The sequence below is a fragment of the Aspergillus pseudodeflectus genome (assembly GCF_044049435.1).
Source record: "Aspergillus pseudodeflectus strain CBS 756.74 chromosome Unknown BJX68scaffold_19, whole genome shotgun sequence".
NCBI classification, from domain to species: domain Eukaryota; kingdom Fungi; phylum Ascomycota; class Eurotiomycetes; order Eurotiales; family Aspergillaceae; genus Aspergillus; species Aspergillus pseudodeflectus.
In genome coordinates, this window is record NW_027263795.1 from 545,862 (window position 1) to 566,479 (window position 20,618).

At 50.7% G+C, this 20,618-nt stretch overlaps 8 protein-coding genes and 2 non-coding genes across 10 annotated transcripts; 7 read left to right on the plus strand and 3 right to left on the minus strand.

Annotated features, from left to right (window-relative positions):
• The first annotated feature begins 732 nt into the window (after positions 1 to 732).
• On the plus strand, positions 733 to 1,442 carry BJX68DRAFT_76862 (uncharacterized protein). The gene is made up of 2 exons (XM_071049735.1): positions 733 to 894; positions 1,179 to 1,442. Exons 1-2 carry the CDS (start codon positions 767 to 769, stop codon positions 1,270 to 1,272), a joined length of 222 nt encoding a protein of 73 aa, XP_070899633.1. The 5' UTR covers positions 733 to 766; the 3' UTR covers positions 1,273 to 1,442.
• On the plus strand, positions 904 to 3,164 carry BJX68DRAFT_236846 (WSC domain-containing protein). The gene is made up of 2 exons (XM_071040080.1): positions 904 to 1,871; positions 1,924 to 3,164. The coding sequence occupies exons 1-2, from the start codon at positions 1,559 to 1,561 to the stop codon at positions 2,448 to 2,450; spliced, it is 840 nt and encodes a 279-aa protein (XP_070899634.1). The 5' UTR covers positions 904 to 1,558; the 3' UTR covers positions 2,451 to 3,164.
• A 1,604-nt stretch (positions 3,165 to 4,768) lies between these two features.
• On the minus strand, positions 4,769 to 5,584 carry BJX68DRAFT_77006 (uncharacterized protein). The gene is made up of 2 exons (XM_071049739.1): positions 4,979 to 5,584; positions 4,769 to 4,922 (listed from the first exon to the last, which is right to left on the minus strand). Exons 1-2 carry the CDS (start codon positions 5,373 to 5,375, stop codon positions 4,825 to 4,827), a joined length of 495 nt encoding a protein of 164 aa, XP_070899635.1. The 5' UTR covers positions 5,376 to 5,584; the 3' UTR covers positions 4,769 to 4,824.
• A 1,546-nt stretch (positions 5,585 to 7,130) lies between these two features.
• Positions 7,131 to 7,980, minus strand: BJX68DRAFT_76966 (uncharacterized protein). The gene has a single exon (XM_071049738.1). It carries the CDS (start codon positions 7,808 to 7,810, stop codon positions 7,295 to 7,297), a length of 516 nt encoding a protein of 171 aa, XP_070899636.1. The 5' UTR covers positions 7,811 to 7,980; the 3' UTR covers positions 7,131 to 7,294.
• A 2,647-nt stretch (positions 7,981 to 10,627) lies between these two features.
• BJX68DRAFT_76916 (uncharacterized protein) lies at positions 10,628 to 11,386 on the plus strand. The gene has a single exon (XM_071049736.1). It carries the CDS (start codon positions 10,758 to 10,760, stop codon positions 11,223 to 11,225), a length of 468 nt encoding a protein of 155 aa, XP_070899637.1. The 5' UTR covers positions 10,628 to 10,757; the 3' UTR covers positions 11,226 to 11,386.
• A 627-nt stretch (positions 11,387 to 12,013) lies between these two features.
• On the plus strand, positions 12,014 to 13,400 carry BJX68DRAFT_76936 (C2H2-type zinc finger protein). Its single transcript, XM_071049737.1, has 5 exons — positions 12,014 to 12,309; positions 12,364 to 12,389; positions 12,448 to 12,555; positions 12,607 to 13,123; positions 13,179 to 13,400. The coding sequence occupies exons 1-5, from the start codon at positions 12,184 to 12,186 to the stop codon at positions 13,287 to 13,289; spliced, it is 888 nt and encodes a 295-aa protein (XP_070899638.1). The 5' UTR covers positions 12,014 to 12,183; the 3' UTR covers positions 13,290 to 13,400.
• A 911-nt stretch (positions 13,401 to 14,311) lies between these two features.
• Positions 14,312 to 16,771, minus strand: BJX68DRAFT_77090 (gamma-glutamyltransferase family protein). The gene is made up of 4 exons (XM_071049740.1): positions 16,258 to 16,771; positions 16,180 to 16,198; positions 15,776 to 16,125; positions 14,312 to 15,728 (listed from the first exon to the last, which is right to left on the minus strand). Exons 1-4 carry the CDS (start codon positions 16,420 to 16,422, stop codon positions 14,439 to 14,441), a joined length of 1,824 nt encoding a protein of 607 aa, XP_070899639.1. The 5' UTR covers positions 16,423 to 16,771; the 3' UTR covers positions 14,312 to 14,438.
• A 677-nt stretch (positions 16,772 to 17,448) lies between these two features.
• Positions 17,449 to 19,070, plus strand: BJX68DRAFT_77106 (uncharacterized protein). The gene is made up of 3 exons (XM_071049741.1): positions 17,449 to 17,821; positions 17,891 to 18,209; positions 18,265 to 19,070. The coding sequence occupies exons 1-3, from the start codon at positions 17,562 to 17,564 to the stop codon at positions 18,976 to 18,978; spliced, it is 1,293 nt and encodes a 430-aa protein (XP_070899640.1). The 5' UTR covers positions 17,449 to 17,561; the 3' UTR covers positions 18,979 to 19,070.
• Positions 19,071 to 19,598: 528 nt separating this feature from the next.
• Positions 19,599 to 19,736, plus strand: BJX68DRAFT_t86. The gene has a single exon. It is a non-coding gene; the product is annotated as a tRNA-Thr (tRNA).
• Positions 19,737 to 20,421: 685 nt separating this feature from the next.
• BJX68DRAFT_t87 lies at positions 20,422 to 20,559 on the plus strand. The gene has a single exon. It is a non-coding gene; the product is annotated as a tRNA-Thr (tRNA).
• The last annotated feature ends 59 nt before the right edge of the window (positions 20,560 to 20,618 follow it).

Below are 20,618 nucleotides of genomic sequence, written 5' to 3' on the forward strand. Positions count from 1 at the left end.
CCCCTTGGTTCCCACACAAACTAACAAAAATAATGACGCAAATTTAAGATGTTTCAACAACCAGCTGCGGGCTTACAGGAGATGAGAGAAACTGCTGTTCCCTTGAAGGCGTATCTGTGAGTGGTGGTGGAATGTCGAGTTCACAATGTAACTGACAGTCTGACTTCATGTTTAACGAGGGGTCATTTCTTCTTGTGACCACCGACCAGAGATCGTCATCAAGCAGTGGTCCTTTCATTCATTCTGCGCCCTTTCACTGGGCGATGCCTGTCAAGTGCGCATCATCTCTTAATCATTGGCCTGTTTCCGCCCATCAGGATCAAAAAGGGCCAAGTGAAAACTCCCACATGCAGGTTGGCTTTGCCTTTCTTCCTTTCGAGGACATAAACCTTGAAGAGACAGATTCTGTTGCATAAGTGGCGTTTCGGACTCAGAGACATCGAAATTTGTGGCTGCGTCTGGACTCCGATTGTGACACAGGTCTTTATCTCGTGCTTGCTGGCCAACGGCTGGCAGCCGAGCGAGCCAGGGCAATCGTCTTCGCCGCCAAGCAGTAATAAGATGTCCTCATGGTGAAACTGGGAGTTTTCTGGAGGGGCTCCGACATTAATACTGATCGTCAAGACAAGAAACATCCCCTCAAAATCTGCTTCGTCAGGGTCGCTTCGTCTTCTTTTGCGGGATTAGTGGGAGTGGAAGAGCCCACTCTGGCGGCCCAAACACCGATGATAGGAAAAGACAAAGCGATCCTGAAATATCTTGGCTGATGATTGGTCCAGCAAACTGTGGTACGCGGGATGAAATATTACCAGAGTTGCACATCCCAGGGTCAGGTTCCGTCTGGAACCCTGTAGTAAAAGTGGTGATCATCATAAAATACGGGGGTCAGGTACGGTACGTCGAGATGAAGGCAAGGCAAGGGATTCATGGGTTCACTCCATCTCATTCAACCCTCTCGGTCGCTCGCTTGCTTGCTTCTGCTTCTCCCTTTTCATCCCAATCATTTCTCCCTTGAGGTACCGCATCGACCCGGGAACACACGCTCGTTCTTCCTCTTCTTCTTGCCTGGTTTCTGCACCTTTTGTTGTGGTGCCTGCTTATCACTCTCGTTCCTGACTTTCTTGAATCTTACCCCTGATTGTTTTGCTCACGAACTCACCTTCGGTTGCCAAAGGCAGGATCTTCCTCGCAAACCCAGATACTATCAAACGGTCCAACTCCGCCTTTATCTCTTGCACTTCTTTGGACGGCCCTCGAGTGCTCTCGCAATAGGTTGTCGTTGCCGAACCTCTGCGGTGCAAAGTCCCTGCCGACCGAAAGGGGCATCTGAAACACGCGAATATCCCGCTTCACCCCCAGAAAATCACACGAAAACTTCACCCGAGCTCTCCAAATTCCTCCTCTCGCTCCTCTCACTTGCCTTCTTCCCGTTGAATATCTATCGCTTCAGAGATCAATAGGGTTACGCGGGTCGTCCCTACTCTCCGAATAGTCGACTAATAATATACAACTCTACGTTCCAACAACCGACCTCGGCCCTCGCCACATCCCTTTCACAATGAAGTCCATCAACGTATCCTCGGTCCTCGCCGGCTCCCTCATGCTTTTCGCTGGAATCTCACCTGCCGCCGCTCAACAAGAATCATACGTCGGCTGCTTCACCAGCTCGGATCCCCTTGAGGATCAAGGAAGCTACCAATTTCAGAGTAACGGATATTGTCTGAACGAATGTTATGCACAAGGCTATTCTGTCTTTGGCTTGTACAAGACTGATCACTGCTTCTGTGGTAACAAGCTCCCAGCGAAGTCAACCAAGGAGAGTAATGATGATAAGTGCAACAAGCCATGCGCGGCATGGCCAGCGGTCATGTGTAAGGACTCCATGGTGCAGCCTCTCGCATATACCAGCTAACCTTCTCACAGGCGGTGGAAACAACGCTTATTCGGTTTACCTCACCGGTCTCGAAGACAATGTTCCCTACTACTCTACCGGCACCACCGGCAGCTCAACCACGACAACCAGCAGCAATAATTCGACGACAACGCAAACTAGCGGGTCGTCGTCCAGCACAGAAACTGAAGAACAGGCGGTAGAAACCTTTGCCAGCACGCCCACTTCGCAATCTTCCAACAAGGATAAGAAGGACGACGGACCCAACGTAGCCGCTATCGCCGCTGGTGTGGTTATTGGTGTGGTCGGCCTTGCTGCACTTGCGGGTGCAGGTTTCTTCCTCTACCGCTTCAAGACTCGTCACCCTGCAGACAAGCGGTTACGCGACATGAGCACTGTGGAGCAGTTCGGCAAGCCTACATCTTCGGATTCCATGTCCGAATCTCGCTTCGATGGAGACTTCGCGGCTCAAAGACGCCAGAGCAATGGCAGTATTGACGACGACCGAGGCTTCTCACGTCGAGTCCTGCAGGTGACAAATCCTGACCGACACTACTAGGAGGTCAGATACCCTCGCTCCTTAAACAAATTGTATACCGCCAAATCCTTTCTCCGACATATGACGATTGACCCACGCCCTTGGCTTTGCTTACTACCTTTCTCACTCTCGGCCTGCTTTCGCTAGTCAGATATTAGTTTTCCTTACCGGAACTTGTCGGATCCAGCAGCCTCGAAATGTCACCATTGCCGTGGTCTCTCCTCGCTAGACCAACGTCGGTGAGGGCATTCTCCGCCTATACTCTTTGGGTATTGTAGGCCTTGCTTTATGAACGACATCCGTACCAGGAAGACAATGAGTATCTCAACATGAAGGCGTTTCTACATGGGTTGACCTTTTAATTGAAAATATTTCGATATTCATCTCGTTACTGTGTATGTTCTTGAAGTGGGACCTAGACCTCTGTGCTTCCTACGTTGCTTCATACTGTATGATATTGCTCATTTACCTCTGAACTCGTGCCGTATCCATGCTACCGTATATCATAGACAGTCTAGGGCAGCACCGTAAGCAAAGGTATTATTTAACCCACCATCATGATGCTGATGCCTCTTTCTCCGCGTATCTATCTCGTAATAACTATACCTGATCCAGGGCAGCAGTTCATGTCGACCAAAGTCTCATCGTCGGATGTCCATGGATTCATCCAGTTCAAGATACCAGGCCCTAAGTGCCTTGCACGGTAGCCTATATATATACTCCGTGTATATGTCCAGGGCAAAAAAAAATGGCTTCACTGATTTATATGAACACTCCTCTAGAACACTACCTGCTCAAGGATCTTCAGGGTCTCATTGTGGGTTGTAGATATATATAACTTATACGTCGATCCACCAATTATTCTTAGAGCCGCCTAGCACCATACCGAGCGTTATTCCCGGCCTGATATATAAACACACAAACATACATGGTACTTCTTCCGCTGTAACTCCCATACACTCCTGCCTCGAAGCGCGTAGCTGATTTATGCAGGGTTGCGGTCTTCAAAATCGTTACCTACCTGCATACAACCTTCTGCTTGTGGCTCTGTCCACACCCATGGTCTCGAGCTCTCCTCGATACATGATTTAACCAGCGCACTACTTGAGCTAAAGTTGAGTCTTGCTAGTGCCCAGAACAATGCTTATTCTGTGAGTGGTCGGTAGTAGAGATACGGGACGCTCTTTGACCCTCTCCTGGTTTCCGGCTCTCCCCTACAGACGCCCGGGCCTGAGTGGGCGCCTGTGTGATATATATATCTATCTATATATGCTTGCTGCGACTTTAGAATGGCGAGGGCATCTGTCTAAAAAATGGGCATGGCTTTGACATACCACGAAAATGCCATATTGATATATTCATGTAATGTTCTACAAAGCCAGACAGAGTTTACATTGTCTAGCCCACGCACTAGAGAATCATACATGGTTGTCTACTCTATGAAGCGACTTGTGGCTATCATGCAACAGGACCCATGTGAGAGTGAGGAGCGTAGAATGTTGGTTTCGTGCTGTGGGTTAAGACGGGTGCCTGTGCTGCTTTTCTATTTCTGCTATCTCTGGATGGCACTGGCGCACGAGGCGTATGTTGATTCCATAATATATATTTCATATCTGAGAGGAGTTGGTGTGGGAAGAGGGCGCTATTTCTCGGCTCTCTGCTTGGGCGTTGATATCAAGAGTACTATGACTAGGATGTTACTGATAGCCGTGTTCCTAGATAAGACAAAGGGCTAGCAGGATGTATGGCTCGAGTACTCGGAATTAATTGCAGGTGCTCTGGGTTTGGTGTTGCGTGGAGGTATAACCCTTGAGAGTTTTCTCCCTGGCGGCTAGCTTCACTGCAGGGTTCAAATCGCTGGCAGATAATTGTGATCATCGAGGCTAGTGATCAGCACGAGAAGGTCGAGGCCTCGTTCCATTCTATTAACCGAAACTGCAAAAAAAAAGGAGTCTTCTGCCAATGAACAGCTCTAAAGGGAGGCGACATAGTCAGTTATCAGGGACGACCTGGGATATGCAGTAGTATCCTTGGGAATTGGCGGGGTGTCCGGCGTCAAAGGTCCTGATGTCTAAGCAGATTTATATATTTTATGTCGTACAAAGTTCACCCATTGCCTGTTGTTCCCGGGCTTAAGTTGATTGCGTATGTGCTGTCATACACACCAAGAGAGCGTGAGAGGCTTGACACTCATTTGGCGGCTGTTCCACAACGTCTGTTCCTCACTTGTGGATGCGAAGGAGTCTCGTTTCGTGCATATAGCAATATGGATATGGTGCACTGATAGGATGCGCTTGGTAGCCCGGTAGTGTACTCGAGACGATCCTCACGCAAGGCGTCCCCTACTAACATTCAATGTATACCTTTAAAATAAAAGCACCGTTGGAATCGTGCGCTAGCTGTGTGGCTGGGCTGTAAAGTTGCGAGGAGGTAGTCCTGTGGATGTGCTTGAGGACGATGGTTCATTTCGAACAAACTTAACCTGGCAGATTTCTCAATAATAGGTAAGAGTCCAATGCCATATACGACACGACCGACAAGGTACTAACCTGGCGTAGAGTAGGTACTCCGGATGGATGGAACATCGTGCCCAGAAGCAGTCACGGGATTCAACATAGAGCAGCGAGGACTCGTAGTATAGGGTCGCCCATACTGCGAGCAAGGAGTGTTCCGGGTCGCATGATCTGGAAGCGATGATCTGATGAAGGGGACCATGATAGACGCTGATCGTTCCCCAGCCACTGACCTCATCCGCCTGGGGCTTTGAAGATGTGCAGGGTGCAATGTATCGTCATAGTCTCCGAAGACAAGAGCATTATGCGCATAGCGAATCGTGGACTTATTCTTCCGCGTGCAGTCTGTGACGTCTTCAGAGGTCGAATGCCTGGGTAAGTGAGACTGAATTGGTTGGCGATGAGCATCGAGAATGCAGAAAACCCGAAACATATACGTCACTCCAAGTGCAAGTGTTGGTTGGAAAGTCGGCTTGTTGGTTATTGTTGGTGAATCTCGTTATCTCATTGGATAGTTTAGCCAAGTGACTTGAGCGATGATTTCTGCAACATCGATTGAAAACAAGGGCTTGATTGTCAAAGTTCTGAAGGATCGAGCGGATGTGACTCTAAAGTGACCTTGTTGATAGGCAACGAAAATCGTCACCCGTTCCTCCAGGGACCAGGCCTGCGTTTTGACTATCGCTAGGAACGGGGTATGATAGTCCAGCGCCATTTCGTGGGGGATGGTCCCAACGCGCCGTGAGATTCGCGGTGGCGAATTGTTAGCTTGATTGGCAGGCCATATCGGAATTACTGAGTAAATTATGGTCCATTTACCCGGTTGTCGTTGGTTCTCCTCCCACATGGACTTATGCACTTGGGAAAGTTACCACTCTGCATCTGCAGAAGGAGCAGACTGGTTGGCAAAGAGCACGTGTTGTATGGATCGTGCTTAGCGCGAAGGCGCTCCCTGGAAGGCAACATAGGTCAAAGTAACACCACAATCTCCCTGAGCAGGTACCATGCATCGAGGTAGCAAGGAGGTGCATAGTAATCAGACTGGGGCTCGGATCCTTCGACATCTCCCTTAGCGGTTGTAACTGTGGCGGAGGCCAAGGTAAAGGTCTGAGGATTTCTCAATGTAAAAACGTAAGAATCTGCATAGGCGCAGGGAGGTTCGGACTTGAATGTCCGTTGGAGATGGCCGATAACGCCGAAGTACGATGTACAGAGTGCTTCTTAACTCCGCCCTGACTCCTGTGGCTGCTGATCCAAAGATTTCATACCGTGGGTAATCTGCAGGTGAAAAGGAACGTCAGGCCTTGAGAGTTGAGAGAATCGTGAGCCCAGAGCAGGCAATAGTCTGTGGAGTCGAGCTTTGCCATCTGGGTGGGCTTCCTGAAATTGCTGGCTGCAGACAATGGCCATCCCAGCTGCAGGATATTAGGCGCCCAGTGCCCAAATTGGGAGGAAGCTCGTTATCTGCCTGGTCAGAGATATGCGATCGATAAGGCCGCAATATTTCTGAAGAACCTCCTAACAGTCTCAGTGAGCTTCTGCCATTCTGCTCGGAAGCCTGGAAGACCCCACCAATGGTCGAGAATGAAAGCGACCCCAAGTATAATGATATTCCTAGCTCAAAACCTAGATCTCCCTCCTCCATAAAATGCACTCCGTAGTATGTACTGTAAGTTCGAGCAGTGGACCAAGACAAAGAAGGGCCCCGTCGCGGTGTTCTTTACAATGTCAAACCGTCGTTGGTGTCCAAGTAGAACCGGGCCGGGGAGAGGATTCCAAGTTCCGTCTTCAAAAGGGACTAGAGTCGAGAGGTAGACATATCGGGGTCACCTAGGAGCTGGTTCAAATCCCGAAGAGTCACCACGAAGCGAGAAAATTGTCAACTCGGCTGTGACGAATCTTCATTTGTCGAGTTCTTGCAAGTCTCGCGAGGTCGTGTGGGACCTTACAGAGCTGACGGATCAAACCAACCTTATTAACCGGCTTGCACCGGCTCCGCTTAGTTCGATACCGATTCGCTAACATTTGTGTCGATCGATTGTCCGACAACGGGCACCCGATGGTTATTATTGCTTGAGTGGTGTTCAGCGAGTGGGCACTGGAGCCGAGGAGTGTCTTTTGGAGCACAAGGGAAGCTCTGGAAGAACTGGATGCTTCAGCCACCCAAAACTCAAACTCCAATAATCTGAATTCAGTCCTGGCTGCTCGAAAATATCTGGTGAGTGAGTTCGAGAGAGTTAGTCTGAGGTTAGCGTAGCCCAGCTTGAAACGGCTCTTCTAGCTGGAAATACTGCAGTGCCTGGTGACTCTGGCCAGGCCAATGATCCGAGCGGAGGTTTTCTGTTCAGGAGCTCAACCTGCGGTTCCGTTCCCACCTCGAATTGACACCCCACAGGTGGAGCTTGCGATGAAGTTCGGAAAAACGCGCGAGGTCTCAAGATTGAGAAGCAAAGGCAAAGGACAACTAGAATTCAAGCCCTCTAAGTTCCACGCGTTAGGCTGAAATCTGAACGCCTGGGCCCTGAAACCTTGACATGGCAAGAGGCGATCAGGGGCGCTGGACAATAAAACTTGGAAGATGGTGATGAGAATGGGATTCCATATCCGCCAATCAGGGTTTGAAGCTCCCGCACTGGGGCACCTGGATGACTCCATCTCACGAGTCACACTCAGTTGATCTGACTTCTGATGTTGTCGAGTGACGCTTGAGTCAAGCAAGCAATGTGCGTTACATAAGCAAACCTGGGTGCGCCTGAGGCAAGGCAGATTTCGATTGTGTTTGAACTGGAAGCTTAACTGCAGGGCGCAGCACATGGATCTCCATGAGGCCAAGTGTGTTTCAGGTTTTTGCGACCCTTGCATGGCCATGCTGTGATGAGACCAACGGTAAATCTATTCTTGTCGCCGGCCGTGAGAGCTTGGATCAGTGGAAGAGCCCCTCACTTAAAAAAGCCCGTTGAGTTTTGTGAGATGATATTCGTCGCCTGACTCTCGAGTCTCTTGACCCGCATGTGCAGGACTGCAGATGAACTTGCGTGATATTAATCCTTCCAATGATCGACCAACGTATTATGTCGGCGGCCGAATCGGATTGTTCGCCTCACTGTTAAGAAATTAGCAGAGTCCTCATCAGTCCATTCAAATTTCGACCTGGGCACTAGTATCATCCAGGAGTCTGGATCTGTCGAAGCTCGAAACTACATATTGAAATGATCCCGTTGATGAATATTGCTGCTAGTCGTTTCAAAACTCCTGAAGCATGGCTACTTTGTCTCCTTGATGGTAATCTGCGAGTTGGTTGCTTTGACGTTGATAACTTCGAGGCTCTTGAATGGCGCGCCAGGACGTCACGAAGACCTCCTTGGAGCCGCGTTACTTGAGGGAAGTAGCAGACGGCACTTGCAAAACATACTCCTCCAGTAACTGTGTGTGTTAAGCGCAGCACGTCTATACCTGGTTAGCCAGAAGATAAGAATAACTGCTGCGGTCATGTTCTCTGCAGCTCAAGCCTTGGGGACGATCAACAAGGAAAGGAAATCCCGAGTCCCGACAAAGCATTGCAATTTGCTGGAATGACTACTTTGATTGAGGAAGGGGGGATGATCTCTAACTTCGCTTGAATGGACCAATTGCGATTGAACCTGAGTGTTGGATATGCATTGATCCAGGAGTGGCTAGTGCGTGCATGGTAAGGTTGTGGGACTTGCATTCCATGCATGTACATATTCTAGGAGTAGTACTCGAATTCTGGCAGGTGACTATTTTCCATGAGTAACCCATAGTTTTGCTCCCTCATAGCAACTATTTGGCACTTGGCAGGGATTATATGTGTTGCATGGCCACGCCGCGAAAGCAGTATTAGTACTTTGTCCTTGGTAGAGACAATTCTTGTTATTCTGCACAGTGGCGCCGTCGCGACCAAGTTGAGACTGAAGGAAAATTATGGCTTGGCGCATCAATTTCAGCAAACGAACGGGAGGATTTGTTTCGGGTCGCTGCAGTGCTGCATTCTGTTGTCTGAGCTTCGCGGGCAGCGACTGCCCCAGAGTCAGGATTGATCTCAAACTTGGACTCCGCCGTCAACTGTCGCGCCTCGTTGGCATGGCACCTGCCCATTGCCCACGAGAGAGGCCTTATCGCGGTCCATTATCACAGAAGAAAGGAAAAGCAAAGGGGGATAATCCCTGTTCAACAAAAGCAAAGGGCTGAGATTCGGCCTAGCCTTCTCGATTGTGATTAGCAGGCTTCGATTCCTGCACACGTGATAAACACCTTGCAGACAACTGCCCCAGCCATTATTGCTGGAGCCGGTGCTTGATCGATCATCAAACTCTGAAGGGTTCGGAGAAGGTCGGACTGACTGGCTCAAGGTCAAGGAGGTTATACTCTGGACCGTTGGGGCTCAGAGCCTCGAAGAGCCAAAGGAAAGAGACAGGCTGCCAAATAAGATTATCGCTACTTCGTCCAAGATGAGGTTTTAATGACGCATTGCAGTTGCTCTATAATCAACATGTAAAACTGGTGGCTGAGAGTGGATCGCGGAAGCCTTCTTGGTATTCGGATACCGGTTGTTGTCACAATGGCGGCGGCACCGCCATGAGAAAGGCATGATCTGCGATGAAGATTGAGTTTGAAGGTTCCAGCGGATTATTCTAACAGCGGAGAGGTCCGGGCATCGCCGGTCGTTTTCGCGGGCCTCGACAAGACACTCTTTGGAAGTTCGGCAGGCTCCATTAGAGTCCAGGTCGCCGGCCATTTGGAGACGCAGAGGCAGAGCGAGGTATGGATCGGCCTGGCGGAGATGGTGGAGAGAACCATGACATGGTAGCTTCCGGAAAAGTTTCCCCAGAAAGGGGTCGAAACAGTCTTGAGCGACTCTTGGCTCAGGCTCAGGCTTGCCTCAAAAAGGTTGGGTCTGGACATGGAGAAGAATGAGACGCCGACCATTGCTTTTTGCTCGCTCCGGGGATTCCGGAAAAAGAAAGCAGATGCGATAAAAAGAGAACCCCGCCAAGACAGGCGAATAAGATTTGGAATGCTGATGGAAGGTCGATGGAAACTAGGCCTGCAGTTGGGATAGAGGATGAAACACTGATGGGATCCATGATCTGAACTCTGGAGGCAGGGTCATCCTTGGCAGTCCTGTTTCTTTCTGGTGCAAGTTGAGGTGAAATTGAAATCAACGAGGGAAGGCCATGGCATGGTACGAGGCAGAGCCCAAGTCGCCGACCCACAGGGCTGTCAGGACTCAGTACGGAGGAGTGCAGGCTGTCGGTGTGCAGGAGAAACTTCGGATGGCGACTCCGAAGAATTAACGATGTAATAGAGAGAAAGTTTGGTACGAACTCTGTCGAGCCTCGACGAGGAGTACTCACCAACTTGTACCTGCTTGTCGTCGTGCAGAGAGGAGGTACCGCAGGAACTGTCAATGAAGGATGTAAAGTGCTTATCTCGTATTCTGCCTCTGATGCTAAGTCTCGTCGGAATCGTGAGTGAGGTGCCAATTGTCGCCTGAGCCATGGCGACGGAGCAGTTCTGGAGGGATCGGAGAATCTGGCCGATCGCGAGTCTGCCTGCCAAGAAGGCTGACCCGCTTCCGTTCTTTCCGATCGACCAGCAAGTCGACTTCTGCTTCTCTCAAGACTCCAAAGACATCATCGAGGTACAGAATTAGAAGCCTCAAGGCTGTGAATTCAACCTATGCTGCTCGGTTTGCTCTACGTGCCCTGCCGACTGCCGGTTCCCTTGCATAAGGCTCGTGGTTGTTATTCTTAGGCCGCATCGCCATCTTTGAAGGCAGTGTTTTTTTTTGTTGATGTACTCCAGACTAGGAGGGACTAACGCCCAAGCCTTAACGTCGCTCGTCCTTCTCCCCGGCGCCCACTCTGCGGTTGCTCAGGCCAATGAATACCTCTTGCCAGCTGTTAGCGCCCATTCTCTCATAATTTCCGAGTGTCTGCCCCAGCTCCGTGGAGGACCAATAAGCTGCCTCGTTCAACCAACAGTTCTCCAACTCACTGCTCGACCAAGGTTCGCAATCTGGAATTCTACTTCCATCTCCATTCCCATGTTCCCCCCATCCCCAGCAAACCGCCGCACCTTTTTCTCCCTTGCAGCAGGCCCCGGCGTCTGGGAACTGATTTGGAATTCCGAACCTCATGCTGTCGTCTCGTGGGGAGGGCCTCGTGGGCTTGTGCAACCCACCGTTTCGCCCAGGCAGGGCCGAAACCGGCTAGATCTTACGGCGCAGGACCCAACAGCGCGTGCACCAACGGACAAATGAGTTGCCAGCAAAAACCAACAGACAGCCGTTGGAGCCAAATTCCTGCTTGGTTGGTAGACCCCTGTCCAGACACCAGTAGCGTGGGAAGTAATTAAAAATAATTCTCCATACAAGACGTGCGCCTTTTTGCTTCCCCGTCTTTGATTGCGCCTCAGCCGCACCGGCCGAGACGGACAATTGGCTGGTTCGCGCTGTGCACTCTGAAGCTTCCTTTAATTTCATCACTTTTTTGGACAATTAACCACGATTCTGCCGACCCCGTTCCCTCGTAGTCTCAGTAGTCTGGGTGGCTGTAGCCTGCCCTCTGACGATCACTCTGCACGCCGATGGACCAGCCGCTGCTTGGGACTGCACGCTTTCTTCATGGACAATCTTATTATTATCGTTATATCCAAGTGGCCGGCGCCTGGCTAGCATTCCTTTCCCATCCTCCCCCAAGTCAAAGTCAAGCTGCATCGTCTTACTCGACCCTTGGTATACCAAGGCCCGTTGATATCACACCTCTTGCCCTCGAGATACAGTACTGCCACCATTCCGGCTGTTTCAGAATCTCTTGTTTCTTTTTTCGTCCCATCCTGATCCATGCCCAGCAGTCTGACTTCACCACCTGTATCTGATCTTCACTAGTCCTGCTTCACACAGCCCACCTTAGTATCCTGGCACTCACTCCCTCATCTCATCCTGTCTCCACAGACCTCCTGCAGCTTGTCCTTGCCTGTCCTTGCCGTTCCTGACAAGCACGAGGCCGCTTGTCATTCAACGGGATCTTCTTCAAGCTGTCCCAAAACTATATCTTGGACCCAATCGCCAATCCTTCGATCCTTCCGATCACTCCACTATCAACGCTCTTCTTGAATTCTCTCTCACTATTCCACCAAAGACCAACCTGCCTGACGCTATCAAGCTCTAAAGCTTTGCTCACCTCACCTCTTGTTGGTACTGAGACTAGCTTAGCATCATGCCTCGCACTACTGCTCCTGCGGAGATCCCTCTCCCCATCACCTACACTCCTACCACCCATCGCATTAGCAAAGCGAAGAAGGGCAAGCGCGTTCACGCTTGCGAGTTTCCTGGATGCAACAAGGTGTGTTTCTCCGTGGAGTATGCCCGCATTGAGCTCTCAGTAACAGCTGTTTAGGTCTTTACACGAGCTGAGCATAGAAGGTGATTCCTGGCTCATTGCTGCCATTGCGCCTTCTTTTTAATACTAATTCTATTGCAGGCGCCATGAGTTGAACCACAACCCAGAAGCTTCCTACCGATGCACCCAGACTGGCTGCAAGAAGTCATTCCACCGCGCCGACTTGCTCACGCGCCACATGGAGCGACAGTACGTCTACTACGCACACTCTGTGTATCAAAGGCTAACAGTCGGTTGCAGCGATCTCGAAGCTCAGATGGAGACCTCAGCGCGGTGGGAACGCCACGCGTCTGCCAGAGCATCCTCGGAGCAGTACATTCCCAGATACACCATGGTAACGCCAGCACCATATCTCGCCGTGACGCAGCCGATCTCAATCAAGGCACCAGCAATCCATCCCGATCTCGCCGTTGACGGGCTACTATGGAACCCCATGGAGAGTTCAGAGCAGCAGATCCACGTTCTCTCTGGTCCTCAGGTTCAAGAACCCGTGGAAGACTCTCGATTCTATTCAACGCCAGAGGCCTGCCCATCTCCGTCCTCGGACGGCACAACCTACTCCGTTCCCTCGTACTCCGGCTCCTCCATCACCTCTACTTCGCCAGGCCTCGTCGATTCATACCCAGACCCAGTCATCGACTCGGAATTGACATCTTCGCCCGCCCCAATGCATGCGAATCTCGACTGGGAGCGAGTTGAGCCGAGTGTCGCTCCCCCGCCTAACATGCTCCCAATCCAGAACTTCCCCATCCATCCGGTAAGAGAGCGATACCGAAATCTGCTCATGAAGGCTCGCTAATCAACGCGCTTAGGCTCTTCAATCATGGTCCATCTCACAGCCAATGAGCTACAGCGACGAGTTCCTGCCACAAGCTCCGAGCCCCTACCAAGCAGCTGGCGCACCCCGGTCATGGACCCAGTGATTCTATTTTCAACTCGACCTTCGAAACCTAGTAACGAAAAAATCGCATGCACCCCAATCACATTTCTCGCCTAAAATTCTATTCTGGACTGCTTCCCCGAAACGATCTACACACAAACGCGCATCGAACCGAGAGCGAACCAATGGCATGAATTCCGACAATCTATTAAAAGCAAAAAAAGCCAACACCACCACCTGGCCACGCCCACGAAATCTCACTGCATGGAGCGAAGCGAACCCTCGAGTCTCGTATGGGCCAAGTTACACGAACTCAGGGCTGCAGCCTTGTCATACCCGACGGACCACCTGAAATGGCAAGAGCAGCAGCAGCGCTCATGCATAGAACACTTGATCGAACCGTCGATGCCGGTGACCAGGAGGAGGAAGCACAAAAAAAGGAAAAAAAACCACCTTGAAACACCAACACTATGCGAGTGCCCGGCAATGATGCATCGATTCCCCTTCTCAAGAAACGATTTCTAATCACGATTTTCTTTTTTCTTCTCTTACTCTATTTTTTCTTCTTCTTCTTCTTCTTCTTCTTCTTCTTCTTTCCTTTGTTTACCAGAACCGGACCATAGAAGGCAGCGTTGGTTTTGAACGAATTTACGGATAGGGTTTTTGGCGTTTTTTTGTTTCTCTACTCTTCTTTTTTTCTGCATACACCATGGCTACCCAGAAGGTCAGGCTAGGTCGGTTGTTCAAGGTTGTCAAGGGTTGTTATCTCGAGTCCTGTGATACTACATTATACATGCACTTCGGATGTACGCGAGGTTGTTGACTTACGAATCTTATACCCCTATTTCTCTTCTCTGATACGTTTCATCTGTTGGGGATCTCCTTTGCATATCGGTGCGTCGAGATTGGTCTATGGCGTTCGGGCGTCTTTGCTTCTGCTGGTCTGTTGGGGCCCAGGGTTCATGCTAGATTCCTTTTCTGGTTGCATAATAGACTAATACACCACACCTACCGTTGTATATTTATTGCCCTGTTTCTGTCGCGGCAAACATGAGCACAAACTGATGTCGAAATCATCTCATCGAGAGTGCTATTGCTTTTACCCTACTGGATAAGCTTTAGTTATCTCAAACCAATCCTTTCAAACACTCCCTGCTCCCTCCGCCGCTACTCCCCCAGAACCAACTTGATATCAAACAACCGGAATGGCCATCCCGTCACCTCTAAGATCTGACCCAGCAGAGTACACCAACCTCCCCTCATCATAGTGCACACGAATAATCTGCCCCCGACCAAACATCCCCCTCTCCCACCCGGTCAACACCTTAACCCTATGCCCCAGCTTCCGCAACCCCTCGACAGCCCCCTCGCTAACCCCCTCCTCAACATAAACCGTGCGATCTAGCGCCTTGCCCAGCTCCGCATTCCCCGCCGCAATGCACACCCGCGGTGCATCCAGCGCCGCCTGCGGGTGGTAGTTGAACGCCAGCATGTTCAGCAGCACCTGCACGTGGCCCTGCGGCTGCATGAAACCACCCATGACGCCGTAGACGGAGTGCAGCGAGCCGTCGGAGACGTTTGTGATCATTGCGGGAATGATGGTGTGGTAGGGTCTCTTGCGCGGGGCCAGAACGTTAGGGTGGTCTGCAGCTAAGGAGAAGTTGGCTCCTCTGTTCTGGAGGGTGAAACCGCAGCCTCGTGGGATTATGCCTGAGCCGAAGCCCGCGTAGTTGCTGTTTATGAAGGAGATGCCGTTTCCAAACTTGTCGGTTACGGCAAAGTACACTGTATCGCAGTGGTTGTGCGCTGGGCTGCCGTGGTCAAGGATGTCAGAGGCCTTTGTTGGATCGAAGAGTTTGGCGCGTTCGGCGAGGTAGGCGCGGGAGAGGAGGTCCTTTGTAGGTACATTCTCGACGTCCGGGTCTGTGACCCACCATGAGGCGTCGGCGAAGGCGATTCGGAGAGACTCGATGATAGCGTGCAGGTACTCGGCGGAGTTGTGCTGCTCTTCCTTGAACGAAGGGATTTTACCCGTCTTTTCGAGTTCCTGCAGGATACCCAGCGCCATTAGGGCTACAATCCCCTGCCCGTTGGGCGGGTGCTCCCAAATCTCGACGCCCTGGTTCGGCTCGTCGCCATCTGTACCGGCCTGCTGTTTATCCGTGATGTCCTGGCCGTTGAATTTGAGAGAGATGGCTTCTGTTTCTTGCGTTCCTGTTTCGGCGTGATACTTGAGATCCTCAAGGGTCATGTAGCCGCCGAGGTCTTGGATGACCTTGACGATTTCTTGCGCCACGCGGCCTTCGTAGAAGCCCTTTTTACCCTCGGTTGCGAGGGCCCGGAAAGTCTGTGCCATGTTGGGGTTTCTCATGATTTCGCCGGCAAGCGGCGGGCGTACGCCATCTACAGCTTTGGGGTCTTTCTTGAGGATCTCGCGGAAGTTGGGTGAGGCTTTGCGGAGGAGGGATTCGCTTTCATGCCACTGTAGGCCGTTAATATAAATGCTTCTCTCGTGACGTAGGTACATACGAAGTATCCAGACAGCTCAGAGACAGGAAATCCCTCCTCTGCAAGCTCAATCGCCGGAGCGAGAATCTGCTCTAGAGAGACCTTCCGACTGCCAAACTTATTTACCGTGTCCACCCACCCTGCAGCTGCGCCGGGGACTGTGACCGCAAGGACACTGTGCATGGGGATACCGCCAACATCATCAGGACCAGCCTTGAGATCCGCGCGAATCTTCTCAAGCGTCACGTTTGCAGGATATCGACCAGAACCGTTGAGAGAATGGATCTTCTTTGTCTCGGCATCATAATACAAGGCGAAGCAGTCACCTCCAATGCCCGTGGAAGAGGGCTCTGTGACGTTTAGTGCCGCAGCTGTTTATTTGTTAGAGATACGTATATGTTGTTTGCACTGACATTCGTGCTTACCAACGGCGACTGCCGCGTCCTGTATCTAATTAGTACTTCAACTTCACTGCGAGCACGGAGTACTGATATACAACATACCGCTGCATTTCCACCTTCATTCAAGATCTTCTGTCCTGCGGCCGCCGCGAGAGGCTGTGTACAAGTGACGATACCATTTGTGCTGTGGACGGTGCTTCTCCGACTCGCAAAGGGTGCGAAGTCGGGGTTCTGCCGGGAGTAGACAGCTCGGGAGTTGAGGGGCATGGTTCTTGGCGTGCAAGGCGTTCAGATATGGCTTGTGAGAGAGGGGAGAACGGTCACTGGCAAGAAGGCGATCAGATCAGAGGGGCTATCTCTTATAAATTGGTGGATTTGGTTACCCCAACTCCCTCGGCTCTGGTGGGGTGACGATGGGTCAGTTCGCGATGGACAAACGGAGGACACCGAACATACGAACACACTGCAATTGAATCCGCAACGAAGACAATGACAGTTTGCCTGTATTTAGGATAAGTATACGCTCCTAGACGAGTCAATAAAGCATTCTTGGCACTTGGCTCTTGTCGTACGAATTCATTGCCCGCCCTCCATATCCCCGCGATTTGCTCGTCATGTGATCGAGTCCTACTCAAGGGAGTAACTGTGATATACGTCACGTGGATGAGGGGTCGATGGAGCTTCCTCATTGAGTTAGCCACCTTTCTCTCCACCAGGAGTATGACGCGACCCCAACTCACCTCACGTGGCTTGCAGCTAGTGATAGGATCTTGCACACGGCAACCTCAACTTCAGAGTTCAACCCCTGACCGAGCCCGGCCGTTCCGAATCCGCAACAGATCTTATCAGATTTTTTCGCATCTCGGTGGGACCGGGGAAGGACAGAGCTTCCTGAATCGCCAGGGCGAATCGAGTCGCGACTCGCGAGACAAGGACGAGCTTCAGTGCTCCACCCCGCTCCGTTCTTCGGAGGAGCGAGTCTGGAAGCTTCAACACCCGTATCATCCGACGAAGGCGCCTCTGTCGTATACACCGGCTTGTTTCATACTTAAAGGGCTATGGAGCAGCTTGATTCTTGACCTGACGCCCATTCGATGTTCTTTTTCTGCTTCTCTGAACCGGCTGTGCCGTTTATACTCGTTTTATAAGTGTTGTTCATACTTCAACCTGGACTACTGATCCTGCTCTCTTACCGCTGGTTTGTCCCCATGTTGTTACTGTGCTCTCGTCTTCTAATTATTCCTCTCTTTTGCCGGCCGTCGCCGATTGCTCAGCGAAGAAATCAACCTGCTAATCTGATCATACTCTGTTTGCAGGCTTCAAGTCGATAACCTGAGCTTCTCGATCGAGGTCATTAAAACGCCTTAACTCCCTTTCACCTTCATCGAGCTTCGCCGGCCTACAAGATGGTGGTCTTCATTGACTATGACGACAACGCACCTGGGAGTCATAGCCTCCTTAAAGGCTTGGATCAGCACTCCTATACGGAACCCGGAAAGCCAGTGTTCTCGAAACTGAGTGTCGGTTTCGATATCGGTAGCGTACCCAACGGCGAAGAACCACCCTCTGCCGAAGAGCCCTCGGAAACCCCAGACACGTCGGGTGAGGATGAGCCACACATTGCGAATCGAAATAATGGGCTTTCAGCTGCTCTAGGCTGCTATCCGTATGAATTGCTTTGAGCCAAGGCACTTGTGCCTGGTTCCCCCCCGAGTTTGCTAACTCGCAAATCCAGGATTGCCAAGGAGCTGGCCAGATCAATCGATCTCAATACCCTCCATGCGCTGTCCGGAACGTGTCGTCAAATCTACGCGAACCTAGCCCCCTATCGGCAGCAGCTCGCGAAGCAGACCTTGCGTTGCGAGAATGAGTACATAGAGACGCTCTCGGATATGCTTCACAGCGGCACCGCGATCCCTGACAGCGTAAAATCCGTGATTCGTTTGCTGAGCCGCGGTGCTATGAATTCCGGACAGCTCACGAGTGGAAAGGTCTCCAAGTGTGCTAGGGATATGGTTGCAGAATGCCGTGGATGTTCTAAAACCTTCTGCAGGGTACGTCCTCTGCCTCTTTTGCTAATTAACAATGGCGTCTGTTAATCCTGCCTAGAATTGCACGGCCAAACCTCCAAACAGCGCGACTTTGAAGAACCGCATTCGTCGACTTTGTACCACTTGTCGCAAGGCGCCCTTAGACAAGCTCGGGTCCTCGTATTTTGCTCCGATCTCCTCGAGTCTGTCTAATGCCAACAAACCTGCCGTGGCCGTCCGAGACATATGTACCTGTCAAGACGTTCTTTGGCTCTGCAACCAATGCGGACAGAAGCTACGCAGGAATGATACCACATATCGCAGGGTCTGGACATGGCGGACCCGATACAGCACATACCTCGGCGGACTCGGAACAGGAATTGGCGAAGGCTGCCAGGGAGTCAAGTGTGGACGAGGGGAAAACTGTCTCGCAGCTCAAGAGATTGAGCTAGAGGTAGAGTGCGAGGCCGATGAGTCCATGGCAAATAGCCCCCCCGAGTATGGCTACCACTTCGGCCACCGATTTGATCAGGCACACTCGGGGTCTCACAACCATAAATGGGAAGATCCCGAAGGAGAAGAAACAGGATATCTGAGACAGGAGATTATTGGAATCGGAGGAAGGATGAAACAGATTACCAAAAAGAGGGTCAGGGTTGCCGCTTGCGTCGTGGAACACGAGGATGAACGAGAAACTGGTGAGTACCTAACACGCGAGGAGGAGGGAGATGTGAGAGGCGGATGCGGTTGGTGTCATAGAGCCATTCCTGCAAAGCATGAAAAGGCGTCTTAGTGTTGGTTTTGATTTCATTTTGGCATTCGGCGGAATAAAAGCGGCATCTCTCTGACGATTGCCGTAGATGTACTCTGATTTTGTAGTTAAGCCACCATTGCTGAATGAATACGAGCAAAGACTTTGATCTTGTTGGGGAATATGCGACGGGTGACCAACAACCTCCACAAGTACCTTCGGCCTTCATGAGACCTCTTCGACAACCAACTTCTTCATTGCCTTCGGTGCATCGATCCAAGCTTCATGTTGTATACGATTGTGTTGGTAGAGGTAGCTGTGGAGGGGGTGCAAGGCCGTAGAATATAGTAGAAGAATGACCATCATTACACATATATATAGCAACATCCTAGTACGTATAGGAACGTAATTTTTTAATTTTTTTTTTAGCGAGCTAAATGGTCCGCTTACCCCATGACGTGGTTTCAGTGACATTTAGATGGGGTATTCGAGATATTTATTATTTCATACGCCTGCCATGTCAGCAGGATGGTAGAGGACAAAGGCTATTCGCGAGGAATAAGAGTAACCTTGGCTTATGGCCCCAGTAACCAACAATCAGATTAGATGTATCGTAGATTAACAATTATGAATAAAATCTTGAGGCTACTGGGATATTAACTGCCCGGGTGGTCTAGTGGTATGATTCTCGCTTAGTAAGTTCCCAAATAACTTCTAGTTAACTTAGTTTCTAACCGCCTCCAGGGGTTTACCCTTAGCATATTTGCGAGAGGTCCCGCGTTCGATCCGCGGCTCGGGCCTGTACTTTTTTTTTTTCGTTTTCTTTTTTTTTTCATCCTCCCATTCTCTTTTCCTCTCTGACTGTTCTTTTACAGCCGTCCATCTGGGGCAAAGCGTTCAGTGGCCATGCCCAACCTCCAACGCTCGACGTCTACATCGATCTCCAACTTCTTCATCCTGTACGCATTGCTGTAGTGTGATTCCCCGGTGAAATCTCAGAATGTTATCTGCTTCTTGATTAGTATTCCCTGTGAGCTGCGAGGGGCTGTACAATTCCGCTGATTATTGGAAGTACTAACCCCTCTCTCCTTCCAGCTCCCCTGAGCTGTACTTAGAATCTATTGTCACATGCCTGCGTTATGTTCCTCAAGCAATCTCGTTTGTAACTACTCCGTATTTCCTAGTCATTCCATGATCTTTTAAGCGAGTAGGAGCGGCGCAGGGCGGCTGGGGTCAGGCGAGCTCTTAGATACAACTCTGCTTCCACACATACCAATAGTTATTCTGACCACACAATGATGGAGCCAAATCAAACGTTCATAGTCAAAAAACTTTGAATAGCCTCGAGCTATTCTGGAAGAAGGTTAGTTGTATATGTAGTACATGGTGCTAAGAGGAGAAATCTGGCCCTACCACAAAGTATGTCTTGAGCGTCCGAGACTCCTGGTACTCATAGTCAAATATTCTGCTCGAAATTTATCAACTGCCCGGGTGGTCTAGTGGTATGATTCTCGCTTAGTAAGTTCCTAAACAACTTCTAGTTAACCTAGTTTCTAACCGTCTCCAGGGGTTTACCCTTAGCATAATTGCGAGAGGTCCCGCGTTCGATCCGCGGCTCGGGCCTATCTTTTTCTTTTCGGTTTTCTTTGTGTGCCACATAGGCCCTGGTCATATTACCTATC